The 13638-nt window shown below is 51.2% G+C and overlaps 1 protein-coding gene across 2 annotated transcripts in view; it reads right to left on the bottom strand.

Annotated features, from left to right (window-relative positions):
- Positions 1-13638, bottom strand: part of LOC144780842 (fibrous sheath-interacting protein 1-like) — a 746598-nt gene that overhangs the window by 518611 nt on the left and 214349 nt on the right. For both annotated transcript variants that reach the window (XM_078659336.1, XM_078659337.1), the window contains exons 7-8: positions 4759-4880; positions 278-385 (exon numbers count right to left, since the gene is read on the bottom strand). In XM_078659336.1, the coding sequence (XP_078515462.1) occupies positions 278-385; positions 4759-4880 (230 nt within the window). The remainder of the gene's footprint in view (positions 1-277; positions 386-4758; positions 4881-13638) is intronic.

The raw sequence follows: 13638 nt of genomic DNA, 5'->3' as shown, positions 1-13638 counted from the left end.
CTCCATCCCTCTAGCACCGTCCAATAGTACTGTATAATCCCAGACATTTACTACTGTATAACCCCATCCCTCTAGCACCGTCCAATAGTACTGTATAATCCCAGTCATTTACTACTGTATAACCCCATCCCTCTAGCACCGTCCAATAGTACTGTATAATCCCAGTCATTTACTACTGTATAACCCCATCACTCTAGAGCTGCCCAATAGTACTGTATATTCACAGCCCTCTGGTATTTCATAGTGCCGGCCCACTAGTTCTCTAAAAATATCCTACCAGCGCCTCAGGGTGCATGCTATCCTCTTCATCGTCCTTCAGCAGATCTTCGATCCTTTGTTTCTCGTCATCCATCAAAACAACGGGGTGTCCAGCATCTCTGGCCAACTGTGGACACAAGGAGACAACCCTTAGGACATGGCCCAACCACACTGAGGACGCTGCTGCCTCTCTACACCCCAGAGCCAACTTTAGACACACAGAGACAACCCTTAGGACATGGTCTGTCACACTGAGGACGCTACTGCCTCCCTACTCCCCAGAGCCAACTTTAGACACACAGAGACAACCCTTAGGACATGGCACGACCACACTGAGGACGCTGCTGCCTCTCTACACCCCAGAGCCAACTGTGAACAGAAGAAGACAACCCTTAGGACATGGTCCGACCACACTGAGGCCGCTGCTGCCACCCTACACCCCAGAGCCAACTGTGGCCACAACGAGACAACCCTTAGGACATGGCCGAACCACACTGAGGCCGCTGCTGCCTCTCAACACCCCAGAGCCAACTGTGGCCACAATGAGACAACCCTTAGGACATGGCACGACCACACTGAGGTCGCTGCTGCCTCCCTACTCCCCAGAGCCAACTGTGGCCACACGGAGACAACTCTCAGGACATGGCACGACCACACTGAGGTCGCTGCTGCCTCTCTACTCCCCAGAGCCAACTGTAGACACACAGAGACAACCCTTAGGACATGGTCCAACCACACTGAGGCAGCTGCTGCCTCTCTACACCCCAGAGCCAACTGTGGCCACACGGAGACAACTCTCAGGACATGGCACGACCACACTGAGGTCGCTGCTGCCTCCCTACTCCCTAGAGCCAACTGTGAACACAAGGAGACAACCCTTAGGACATGGCCGAACCACACTGAGGCAGCCGCTGCCTGTCTACACCCCAGAGCCAACTGTGAACAGAAGGAGACAACCCTTAGGACATGGCCGAACCACACTGAGGACGCTGCTGCCTCTCTACACCCCAGAGCCAACTTTAGACACACAGAGACAACCCTTAGGACATGGTCCGACCCCACTGAGGCCGTTGCTGCCTCCCTACAACCCAGAGCCAACTTTAGACACACAGAGACAACCCTTAGGACATGGTCCGACCACACTGAGGACGCTGCTGCCTCTCTACACCCCAGAGCCAACTGTGAACAGAAGAAGACAACCCTTAGGACATGGTCCGACCACACTGAGGCCGCTGCTGCCACCCTACACCCCAGAGCCAACTGTGGCCACAACGAGACAACCCTTAGGACATGGCCGAACCACACTGAGGCCGCTGCTGCCTCTCAACACCCCAGAGCCAACTGTGGCCACAATGAGACAACCCTTAGGACATGGCACGACCACACTGAGGTCGCTGCTGCCTCCCTACACCCCAGAGCAAACTTTAGACACACAGAGACAACCCTTAGGACATGGTCCGACCACACTGAGGACGCTGCTGCCTCTCTACACCCCAGAGCCAACTGTGAACAGAAGAAGACAACCCTTAGGACATGGTCCGACCACACTGAGGCCGCTGCTGCCACCCTACACCCCAGAGCCAACTGTGGCCACAACGAGACAACCCTTAGGACATGGCCGAACCACACTGAGGCCGCTGCTGCCTCTCAACACCCCAGAGCCAACTGTGAACACAAAGAGACAACCCTTAGGACATGGCCGAACCACACTGAGGTCGCTGCTGCCTCTCTACTCCCCAGAGCCAACTGTGAACACAAAGAGACAACCCTTAGGACATGGCCTGACCACACTGAGGACGCTGCTGCCTCTCTACACCCCAGAGCCAACTGTGAACAGAAGGAGACAACCCTTAGGACATGGTACGACCACACTGAGGACGCTGCTGCCACTACACCCCAGAGCCAACTGTGAACAGAAGGAGACAACCCTTAGGACATGGCCCAACCACACTGAGGACGCTGCTGCCTTTCTACCCCCCCGAAGCCAACTGTGAACACAAAGAGACACCCTTAGGACATGGCACGACCACACTGAGGCAGCCGCTGCCTGTCTACACCCCAGAGCCAACTGTGAACACAAAGAGACAACCCTTAGGACATGGCCGAACCACACTGAGGCCGCTGCTGCCTCTCTACACCCCAGAGCCAACTGTGGCCACAACGAGACAACCCTTAGGACATGGCCGAACCACACTGAGGTCGCTGCTGCCTCCCTACTCCCCAGAGCAAACTTTAGACACACAGAGACAACCCTTAGGACATGGTCCGACCACACTGAGGACGCTGCTGCCTCCCTACAACCCAGAGCCAACTTTAGACACACAGAGACAACCCTTAGGACATGGTCTGACCACACTGAGGACGCTGCTGCCTCTCTACTCCCCAGAGCCAACTGTGAACAGAAGGAGACAACCCTTAGGACATGGTACGACCACACTGAGGACGCTGCTGCCACTACACCCCAGAGCCAACTGTGAACAGAAGGAGACAACCCTTAGGACATGGCCCAACCACACTGAGGACGCTGCTGCCTCTCTACACCCCAGAGCCAACTTTAGACACACAGAGACAACCCTTAGGACATGGTCTGACCACACTGAGGACGCTGCTGCCTCTCTACTCCCCAGAGCCAACTTTAGACACACAGAGACAACCCTTAGGACATGGCCGAACCACACTGAGGACGCTGCTCCCTCTCTACTCCCCAGAGCCAACTGTGAACACAAGGAGACAACCCTTAGGACATGGCCGAACCACACGGAGGCAGCCGCTGCCTCTCTACACCCCAGAGCCAACTGTGGCCACAAGGAGACAACCCTTAGGACATGGCCTGACCACACTGAGGACGCTGCTGCCTCTCTACTCCCCAGAGCCAACTGTGAACACAAGGAGACAACCCTTAGGACATGGCCGAACCACACTGAGGCAGCCGCTGCCTCCCTACACCCCAGAGCCAACTTTAGACACACAGAGACAACCCTTAGGACATGGCAGGACCACACTGAGGCCACTGCTCCCTCTCTACTCCCTAGAGCCAACTGTGAACACAAGGAGACAACCCTTAGGACATGGTCCGACCACGCTGAGGTTGCTGCTGCCTCTCTACTCCCCAGAGCCAACTGTGAACAGAAGGAGACAACCCTTAGGACATGGCCCAACCACACTGAGGACGCTGCTGCCTCTCTACACCCCAGAGCCAACTTTAGACACACAGAGACAACCCTTAGGACATGGTCTGACCACACTGAGGACGCTGCTGCCTCTCTACTCCCCAGAGCCAACTTTAGACACACAGAGACAACCCTTAGGACATGGCCGAACCACACTGAGGACGCTGCTCCCTCTCTACTCCCCAGAGCCAACTGTGAACACAAGGAGACAACCCTTAGGACATGGCCGAACCACACTGAGGCAGCCGCTGCCTCTCTACACCCCAGAGCCAACTTTAGACACACAGAGACAACCCTTAGGACATGGCAGGACCACACTGAGGACGCTGCTCCCTCTCTACTCCCCAGAGCCAACTGTGAACACAAGGAGACAACCCTTAGGACATGGCCGAACCACACTGAGGCAGCCGCTGCCTCTCTACACCCCAGAGCCAACTTTAGACACACAGAGACAACCCTTAGGACATGGCAGGACCACACTGAGGCCGCTGCTGCCTCTCTACTCCCTAGAGCCAACTGTGAACACAAGGAGACAACCCTTAGGACATGGCCGAACCACACTGAGGCAGCCGCTGCCTCCCTACACCCCAGAGCCAACTTTAGACACACAGAGACAACCCTTAGGACATGGCAGGACCACACTGAGGCCGCTGCTGCCTCTCTACTCCCTAGAGCCAACTGTGAACACAAGGAGACAACCCTTAGGACATGGCCGAACCACACTGAGGCAGCCGCTGCCTCCCTACACCCCAGAGCCAACTTTAGACACACAGAGACAACCCTTAGGACATGGCCGAACCACACTGAGGCAGCCGCTGCCTCCCTACACCCCAGAGCCAACTTTAGACACACAGAGACAACCCTTAGGACATGGCCGAACCACACTGAGGACGCTGCTGCCTCTCTACACCCCAGAGCCAACTGTGGCCACAAGGAGACAACCCTTAGGACATGGCATGACCACACTGAGGACGCTGCTGCCTCTCTACTCCCCAGAGCCAACTGTGAACAGAAGGAGACAACCCTTAGGACATGGCCTGACCACACTGAGGTCGCTGCTGCCTCCCTACTCCCCAGAGCCAACTTTAGACACACAGAGACAACCCTTAGGACATGGCCCAACCACACTGAGGCCGCTGCTGTCTCCCTACAACCCAGAGCCAACTTTAGACACACAGAGACAACCCTTAGGACATGGTCCGACCACGCTGAGGTTGCTGCTGCCTCTCTACTCCCCAGAGCCAACTGTGAACAGAAGGAGACAACTCTCAGGACATGGCCGAACCACACTGGGGCCGCTGCTGTTTCTTTACTCCACAGTGCCACCCACCTCAATGTTCCTTTTAATAAAATCCCGTTTGTTCATCTTCACTCGGCTCCTTTTCCTAGGGATACTGGATATTTTATCACCGTCATTTGACACGTCGCTCAAATCATTTCTGGGATGCGAGTCTGAAACAGACGAATTTTTTTTTAAAACATCATCTTTTTAAAGAATATAACCCTGAGGGAACAACAAAGCAGTTATCATTTAGAACTAGCTACATGTTTGCCAACAATTAAAACTATTACTCAATATTAATGCATGATAGTTTCCATTCCCTTATCCAACAAGTTGTTCGATACAAGAGGAGCTTATACAGAACAACTTTTACTCCGTGGAGTGTCCTGGTGCTCTGCACAGTCAGGGGTGACACCAAGGGGCGGGACGTGAACTGATTAGTTGTTGGAAAAGAGCCCCGTTTTTACCCTCTTCCTGAACAGAGTGGTGGATGTAAGAATTCTTAGATCCTGTGGGAGTTTATTCCACAGCGATGGTCCCAAAAACAAACAAGCATTTACAATGCAATAGGTCTCGCAGCATTAAAGTTTGAGCTATTGGCATTGTATATTACAATGTGTTACATTAATTTGTTATCAAACTCTGAATTGTTGTATAAAGATGATTTGCAAACTGTCAAATGTTGCTGAAAAGTAAGCAACGTTGTGAATAATATTGTTTGCTAGTCATCCTTGGGTACCAGAGTACTTCACTTGAGGCAGCTCACTACTCTGCACTCACACTCTGCACTCACTACTCTGCACTCACTACTCTGCACTCACTACTCTGCACTCACTACTCACTACTCTGCACTCACTACTCTGCACTCACTACTCTGCACTCACTACTCACTACTCTGCACTCACTACTCACTACTCTGCACTCACTACTCTGCACTCACTACTCTGCACTCACTACCCACTACTCTGCACTCACTACTTTGCACTCACTACTCTGCACTCACTACTCTGCACTCACTACTTTGCACTCACTACTCTGCACTCACTACTCACTACTCACTACTCTGCACTCACACTCTGCACTCACTACTCTGCACTCACTACTCTGCACTCACTACTCACTACTCTGCACTCACTACTCACTACTCTGCACTCACTACTCTGCACTCACTACTCTGCACTCACTACTCACTACTCTGCACTCACTACTTTGCACTCACTACTCTGCACTCACTACTCTGCACTCACTACTTTGCACTCACTACTCTGCACTCACTACTCACTACTCACTACTCTGCACTCACACTCTGCACTCACTACTCTGCACTCACTACTCTGCACTCACTACTCTGCACTCACTACTCACTACTCTGCACTCACTACTCTGCACTCACTACTCACTACTCTGCACTCACTACTCTGCACTCACTACTCACTACTCTGCACTCACTACTCACTACTCACTACTCTGCACTCACACTCTGCACTCACTACTCTGCACTCACTACTCTGCACTCACTACTCTGCACTCACTACTCACTACTCTGCACTCACTACTCTGCACTCACTACTCACTACTCTGCACTCACTACTCACTACTCTGCACTCACTACTTTGCACTCATTACTCTGCACTCACTACTCTGCACTCACTACTCTGCACTCACTACTCTGCACTCACTACTCTGCACTCACTACTCTGCACTCACTACTCTGCACTCACTACTCACTACTCTGCACTCACTACTCACTACTCTGCACTCACTACTCTGCACTCACTACTCACTACTCTGCACTCACTACTCTGCACTCACTACTCTGCACTCACTACTCTGCACTCACTACTCACTACTCTGCACTCACTACTTTGCACTCACTACTCTGCACTCACTACTTTGCACTCACTACTCTGCACTCACTACTCTGCACTCACTACTCTGCACTCACTACTCACTACTCTGCACTCACTACTCTGCACTCACTACTCACTACTCTGCACTCACTACTTTGCACTCACTACTCTGCACTCACTACTCTGCACTCACTACTTTGCACTCACTACTTTGCACTCACTACTCTGGACTCACTACTCTGGACTCACTACTCTGCACTCACTACTCTGCACTCACTACTCTGCACTCACTACTCACTACTCTGCACTCACTACTCACTACTCTGCACTCACTACTCACTACTCTGCACTCACTACTCTGCACTCACTACTCTGCACTCACTACTTTGCACTCACTACTCTGCACTCACTACTCTGCACTCACTACTTTGCACTCACTACTCTGCACTCACTACTTTGCACTCACTACTCTGCACTCACTACTCACTACTCTGCACTCACTACTCTGCACTCTGCACTCACTACTCTGCACTCACTACTCTGCACTCACCACTTTGCACTCACTACTCTGCACTCACTACTTTGCACTCACTACTTTGCACTCACTACTCTGCACTCACTACTCTGCACTCACTACTCTGCACTCACTAGTCACTACTCACTACTCACTACTCACTACTCTGCATGGCGATTCCATGTTGATTGATGATTACGCGTCCATCATCTAAACACTTGACAAAAGGTTCAACCCCAAGAAAAATGTTGTACTCGAATGCCACAAATTCTTGCAACGTGCCCAGATTCCAGGGGAATCAATCGATGATTTTGTTGCTACCCTTAGAACTTTAGCCTCCACATGCAACTACAGAGAATCAAAGGATGAGATCATTCGAGATCAGTTGATAGAAAGAAACTGCTTTCCAATGAGGACCTTGATCTCGAAACTGCTTTTAGACTTGCCAGAAGCATTGAACATTCCCAATTGTGTATGTGAGAGTTAAATGTAACTATTAAACTCGGAGAGGTCAAGCAATTTAGTGTTAAACATCCTGCCAAAGATCCGAATTTGGTGTCTGACGTGGAATCCTGCAACGATTTTCTGTAAGACTAAATTTGGCAAATCTGAACTTGTATGTTTCAGATTCTGTAGCAAATCTCACCTGGGTCATGCCAGATTTTGTTTTGCTCTAAATCAGTCTTGTTTCAAGTGTGGGGAAAAAAGGACACCTCGCACAGGGATGCAAAGCTGCATCGACCCTAAAACCTCCCATGCATACTGTGAAGGCTATTGAAAAGAACTTTGACAATTCCGATGAGGAGAACAATGTATTATTAATGTTGTCTTCTTCAACAGCTCAAACCAATGAGGAAATAGAAAAAAAGACTTGCTAGGATCATGCAAAAGAAAAGCTCCAGCTTGTGTGGTCATACTGAATAACAAGAATATAACTTTTTGGCTGACTCTGATTCTCCTTTCACACTCTGTCACAGGGTCGAGAGTTCAGGTATGGAGAAACTAAGATTTATTTTTTTAAAGGATTTCTCACCTTATTTCCACACTCGATTGGCGCGTACACTGTGACCAAGAGGAGAACTACGGAGATTTCTCGTGCAGTCCCTTTAACTGGGAGTTCGCAGCAAGTCCCAACCACACCCCCGAACAGAACGTCACTCTCTCGCAGCCAATCAAAGAATACGACCCCCGAAGGTAGTGTGTCTCCTTTCCGATACCGAGCAGCCAGGTGGAGGACTTCAGGAGGACGGGACGACAGGAAGAGGAGGAGAAGAACAGACAAGAACGGGTCCAAAAGACGCCGAAAACCGGGAAGAGCTGAAGACACCAAAGGAGGATCAGCCACGCGCGAAAACGCGCTACGCTCCCGGAGGAGCCTGGCTGACCCAGGTACGGAGGAAGTTTCTCGGTTGGGTGGGGAGGCGGTCTACATCACACTTTTAAGACTCCTTTCCCTGCATGATATCTGGATTGTGTGTTTCACTCACCGTCACCGCCCCGTTAAATCGCTACCGCCACGAACTGGTGACCCCTCACTCCCTTTTCCCCGCGAGCACGTATTGGGACGTATTATTTAAAGGTCTTTATCTTCTCTGTGTGTGTCTCTGTGTGCGACGGCGAGGGGAGGGGGGAGTGTCTCGGTCTCTCTGCGTGCGTGTATGTGCGCTTGTGTGTGTGTGTGCGCATGCGTGCAGGGGGAGGTGTGCCGGGTATGTTTGCGCTTCCCAGGAGACAGCCAGGCCGAGCGCGGCGCGTGCCAGTCGGCGCGTGCCACTTTCAAATCGCCTCCAAGGCGATGCGCGCGGCCAGGATTGTCTCCTGGGAAGCACACATGCCGACAAAAGAGTCTCGGCGGAGACGCGCTTAGCGCGGCTAGCCGAGACCTAAAAAGACCTGCCACCTGTTCTGGATTTACATTAACGTGGCATTTTGGCTAGAACGAGGTTTCCTGAGCGAAGATTTTTGGGAGGGATGTAGAGGCCTATTCTTGCTTTCAAGTATCTTGAACATGCTCAATGCAGTGCTCTGTGAATTAGTAGTGAGGTGTTGAAGGCAATCCTCTCTCTTATGGGATGCCAGTGCAGTTCTCTGAGAGCTGAGGACACATGTGCTCTCATGGGAAGGCTGAGAACCATGGGCACGGAACCGAAACAGCGTTGATTAATGCATCGGAGGACTTCAGATTTAACTTGGACCAGGGCGGGAGGGCAATCCTCATTTATTTTGTTAGACCTCTCAGCCGCATTTGACACGGTCGATCTCTCTATCCTGATCGACCATGTCACTAAAATGGGTATCCAGCTTAAAGCTTGTGACCTGCTGTCATCTTTTCTCACCTCACGTACCCAGTCAGTAAAATTGGGCACTTTCCATTCTGCCCAATTGGGCCTCCCGTGCAGTGTCCCACAGGGATTATCGCTAAGACCGACGCTGTTTAACATCTATGTGTCTGACTTGGCGAGAATCATCAAATCACATGGGATGGGCCTCACATCTAATGCCGACGATACCCAACTGGTGCTGGCAATAAACAACAACAGTGATAAGAAGGCAGCTGAATTCCAAGAGGGCATGCTGGCCATTAGTAGCTGGATGGCCAGCAATTGCCTTAAGCTGAACTCTGACAAATCAGAGGTCATGACTATTGGCAACCTGTCCCCAGCCTGGTCTCAGGTCTGGTGGCCCACTACCATGCCCCCCCCGATACCAGTAACTAAAGTCAGAAACCTGGGCGTCATATTCGACGATAAATTGACCTTTGTACATCTCGCCAACTCAGTAGTATCAGCCTACTTTTACAAACTGCGAATGATAAAAAAAATCCTACCATTCCTCCCCCTGAATGCTGGTAAAACCTTGGTCAGCACTCTAGTCCTGTCCTCTATAGATTATTGTAACAGACTATTTGTAAATGCACAACATAAGGTCACGCAAAAGCTACAATCTGTCCAGAACGCTACAGCCAGAATGTTAACCAGAACTCCCAAGTTTAAAGCAATTTCTCATGTCCTCAAACAGTATCATTGGCTTTCTGAGAAAAATCGAATCAAGTTTAAGGCAGTGTGCATTGCCTTCAAGGCCACGCGTAACTTTGGGCCTCAATTCCTATTAAAGGATCTAGCTATGTACCCTCCCAACAGAGCCCTTCGCTCTGCCACTGCATTACTGATGAAGGTCCCTCGTGTCAAGACTGCGACATGGGGCAATAAGCGTTTTATCGTCTCTACTACTAAACTTTGGAACTCTCTCCCACTACACATTAGATCATGTCAGTCTTTGCTAACCTTCAGAAAAATATCCAAAACCTGGTTATACAATCAGTAACTCCGCTCACCAGTAGATGCTGTTGTCCGCAGTGCCGAGACACCCTCGGGTATTTGAGCGCTTTATAAATCTCAACAAATAAATATATAAATAAATGGGGGCAGCCGCATTCTGGACTTCTTGCAGCTTATTAACCAGATAGTCAGGCAGGCCCAAGTATAAAGCGTTCCCATAGTCCAGTCTATATGCAATCAGAGCTTGGACCACCAGCTGTCTTGCCAACAATGACAGATAATGCAGAAACTTCCTCAGCACCCTTAACATGCCAAAGCAGGTCTCTCCTATTGCGTTGACTTGTGGCAGAAAGCGAAGTGCCCCATTAAATGTAATACCTGGATTTTTTATAGCATTCGTGTGAATAGGTGGGGAGGGAGGAATCATTGGGCCAGAAGGTCTGTCAGGGCATTTGTGATCTTAAACCGGAAAAAGAAGCTCAGTCTTTCCCGTATTACTTTCAGCTGATGAAGGAAAAGCCATTTGAAAATTTCGGAAAACAGTTCCTAATTTTTCCGCTGGGGAATGCTTGGTCCCTGACGCAAGAGAAAAGTAGTTGGGTGTCGGCAGCATAGGTCACGTCTTTGGCACCCATTGTCTCGGCAAGGCATAGTAGGGGGACAAAATCTACATTAAATAGTGTAGGGCTCAGGGCTGAGCCCCGCGGCACTCTCACCTTGAGGGCCCGGTCCAGAGGAGAAGGGAGAAGACCACACCTCTTTCCCCCTATCTTCGAGGGAAGAGGACAGCCAAATCCAGGCCTGTCCACCAATCCCTACCGAATGGAGGTGGTTCAAAGACTGCGTGGGGGATTGTGCTGACTGACACTGACAGATCCAGCATGATCAACACCACTTTGCCACCCGCATCAAGGCTGCATCTCGAAACATCGCCTACCTCCACTAGTTCGGTGTCTGTGCTACAACTGGGGCGAATGCCGGAGTACCTAGAGTGCGGCAAGGTATTGCTTTCTGGGTACCAGGAAGGCTGTTGATTAACATGTTTCTCCAGCACTTTGGAGAGGGCTGGGAAAATCGAGATGGGCTATCATTAGACAGGTCCTAATGTGTCCATGACTTGGGGACAGTAGCTGAGGCGAGTGAGGTGTTCATGAGCTGGTTAGCCAGAGGGTTAATGGCCTTTGCTCCCATGGGCAAAAGATCAGTGGGGCATGGACCAGAGGGAGAGCCTGATTTGAGACTCAATCGCGAGAAGAGAGTCTGTCGAGGAAATTGGGTCAAAATTGATTCGGTTGATGACTGGTGTCCATCATCTCCACTCTCCGTCCTGGGGGAGGGGAGGCTGGCTGGCATGTTGGAGACCTTCTCCTGGAAGTAGTCAGCCCGTTGACCCCTGCTCAAGCAAGGGTTGCACATTAATTTAGCATCATTTAACACATACTTTGATTCTGCCCCAGTAAAACACCCTTTAACTTAAAACGTCAGGAAACCTAAAGTCTGTGTTGCCTGCTGTCTCTGGTGGCAAAGGAAGCTCAGCCCTGAAACACTCACCAAGCAGAGTTTAAACACAGTACAGAGACACTGCACAGCCAGCTAATGCAGGAGGGTGGGGGGTGCAGCAGGTGGTGTGTAACACAGGAAAGAAACCACGCATAACAAGCTGTGGCATTGCGCACCTGCACTGGGTGCACAGCATAGGACAGACACACTGCACAGAATTACCTAGGACATGGAGGCTAGGGCAGAGAGGAAATGCACAAGGTTTACAACATAGGAAAGACACTACCAGCTAGGGCATGGTGGCTAGAGCATTGAGGAAATGCACACGGTGCACAACATAGAACAGATACACTGCTCACAACTAGCTAAGGCATGGAGGACCTACATAAGAAGCACAACACAGAAGCGATCCTGCAAGCCCACTGACCTGGTCAGTGTACCTGCTCTCCCCGCACAGCTCCACCACTAAGTAGCTGCCTTCTGAGTGTGCTCTGACCCTTCTGGGTCAGGGTTCAAGGCCCTACTCCACCCGCAAGCTCCTGCCTGCACCTCATACCTGGTGGTCCAGTGGGAGAGCATTCTGCTCTTCAGACCTATGTCCCTCTACTGATTCTGTCTTTTCTTTGCTCTCTTTTCCTTTCCTCCTACTCTGTGCCTTTATTCTCTTCTTGCCTTTTTTCACTGTTTTTCCCTTTGCCTCTTTACTCTTGTTGCCTCAGTTTTTGCCCTTCAGTGTTTTTCCATTTTTCCCACCACTGCCGACCCCCTGCGGCCCCTTGCCCCTCCAGCATACCGTTATTCCGGCTCCCTGCTTCCCACCTCCCAGCTGACCAGCCCTCCCCTCACACTACTTAATGGCGGCCACCAAAAGGCCCGCGCACTGGTGCTATAGGCGGGTCAAAGGCAAGCTCATCTGCGCCCATCTGTGACCTGACAGCGCCCAGCCCCTATCCTCTGACCCACCACCGCTATGACACCAGCATCTTCCACTATCTTAATTCCGGACGCAACAATAACTGCCAGCTCTCGACGCCGACCAACACCCACGGCCCACTATCCAGCCTTCACTGCAGCCTCACCTTCACCCACCTCCGTACCCCGTTCCCTCACCCAACATAACGATCCTCCCGGCACCGAAGCCTCTCAAGTGCATCCTCCTCAAAGTATGATCCCTCAACAAACACACCACGGTGATCTGGGACCTCCTCAACGGTGCCTCGCTCCAACATCGTCTTCCTGATGGAAACCTGGACGAACTCCAGATCAGCGCCAGACATAGCCACCGCCATCCCTGGTGGCTACAAGATCATCCACAAGGACTGTCACATCAAGCCAGGAGGAGGGATCGCCATCATCCACAAACGCTCCCTCTGCCTGACCACCCACTCAGACAAAACAACGACCAACATGGAACACCTCCACTTCCAGATCTAGACCAACTCGAAAACAAGCCTCTGCAGCATCCTCGTCTACAGACCACCCGGTCCCTGTGCCTCTTTCACCAATGCCATTGTCGTCCTCATCGCTTCCCAAGCCCTCGCATCCACCGACTACATCCTACACCATAGCACGCAACCTCCACCAATGAATCACAAACTGCGCTGAAACCCTTACCCTCCTTCAGAAAAGCCACTGGCAAACAACACGTCAAGAAAGCAAGCTGGTTCATCCCACTCTTCAAGAGTCCAGACGCATCTGTAGACGACTCGAGAAGACATGGAGGAACAACAAAACCCCAGAAGCCCACGCCGCCTTCAAAGCAGCCACCACCGCACACCACCATCTC

Source organism: Lissotriton helveticus, chromosome 9 (assembly GCF_964261635.1).
Source record: "Lissotriton helveticus chromosome 9, aLisHel1.1, whole genome shotgun sequence".
In the NCBI taxonomy this organism is placed as follows: Eukaryota; Metazoa; Chordata; class Amphibia; order Caudata; family Salamandridae; genus Lissotriton; species Lissotriton helveticus.
Note: the sequence above shows the minus strand (reverse complement) of the source record. Positions and strands in the feature narration are given on the sequence as shown.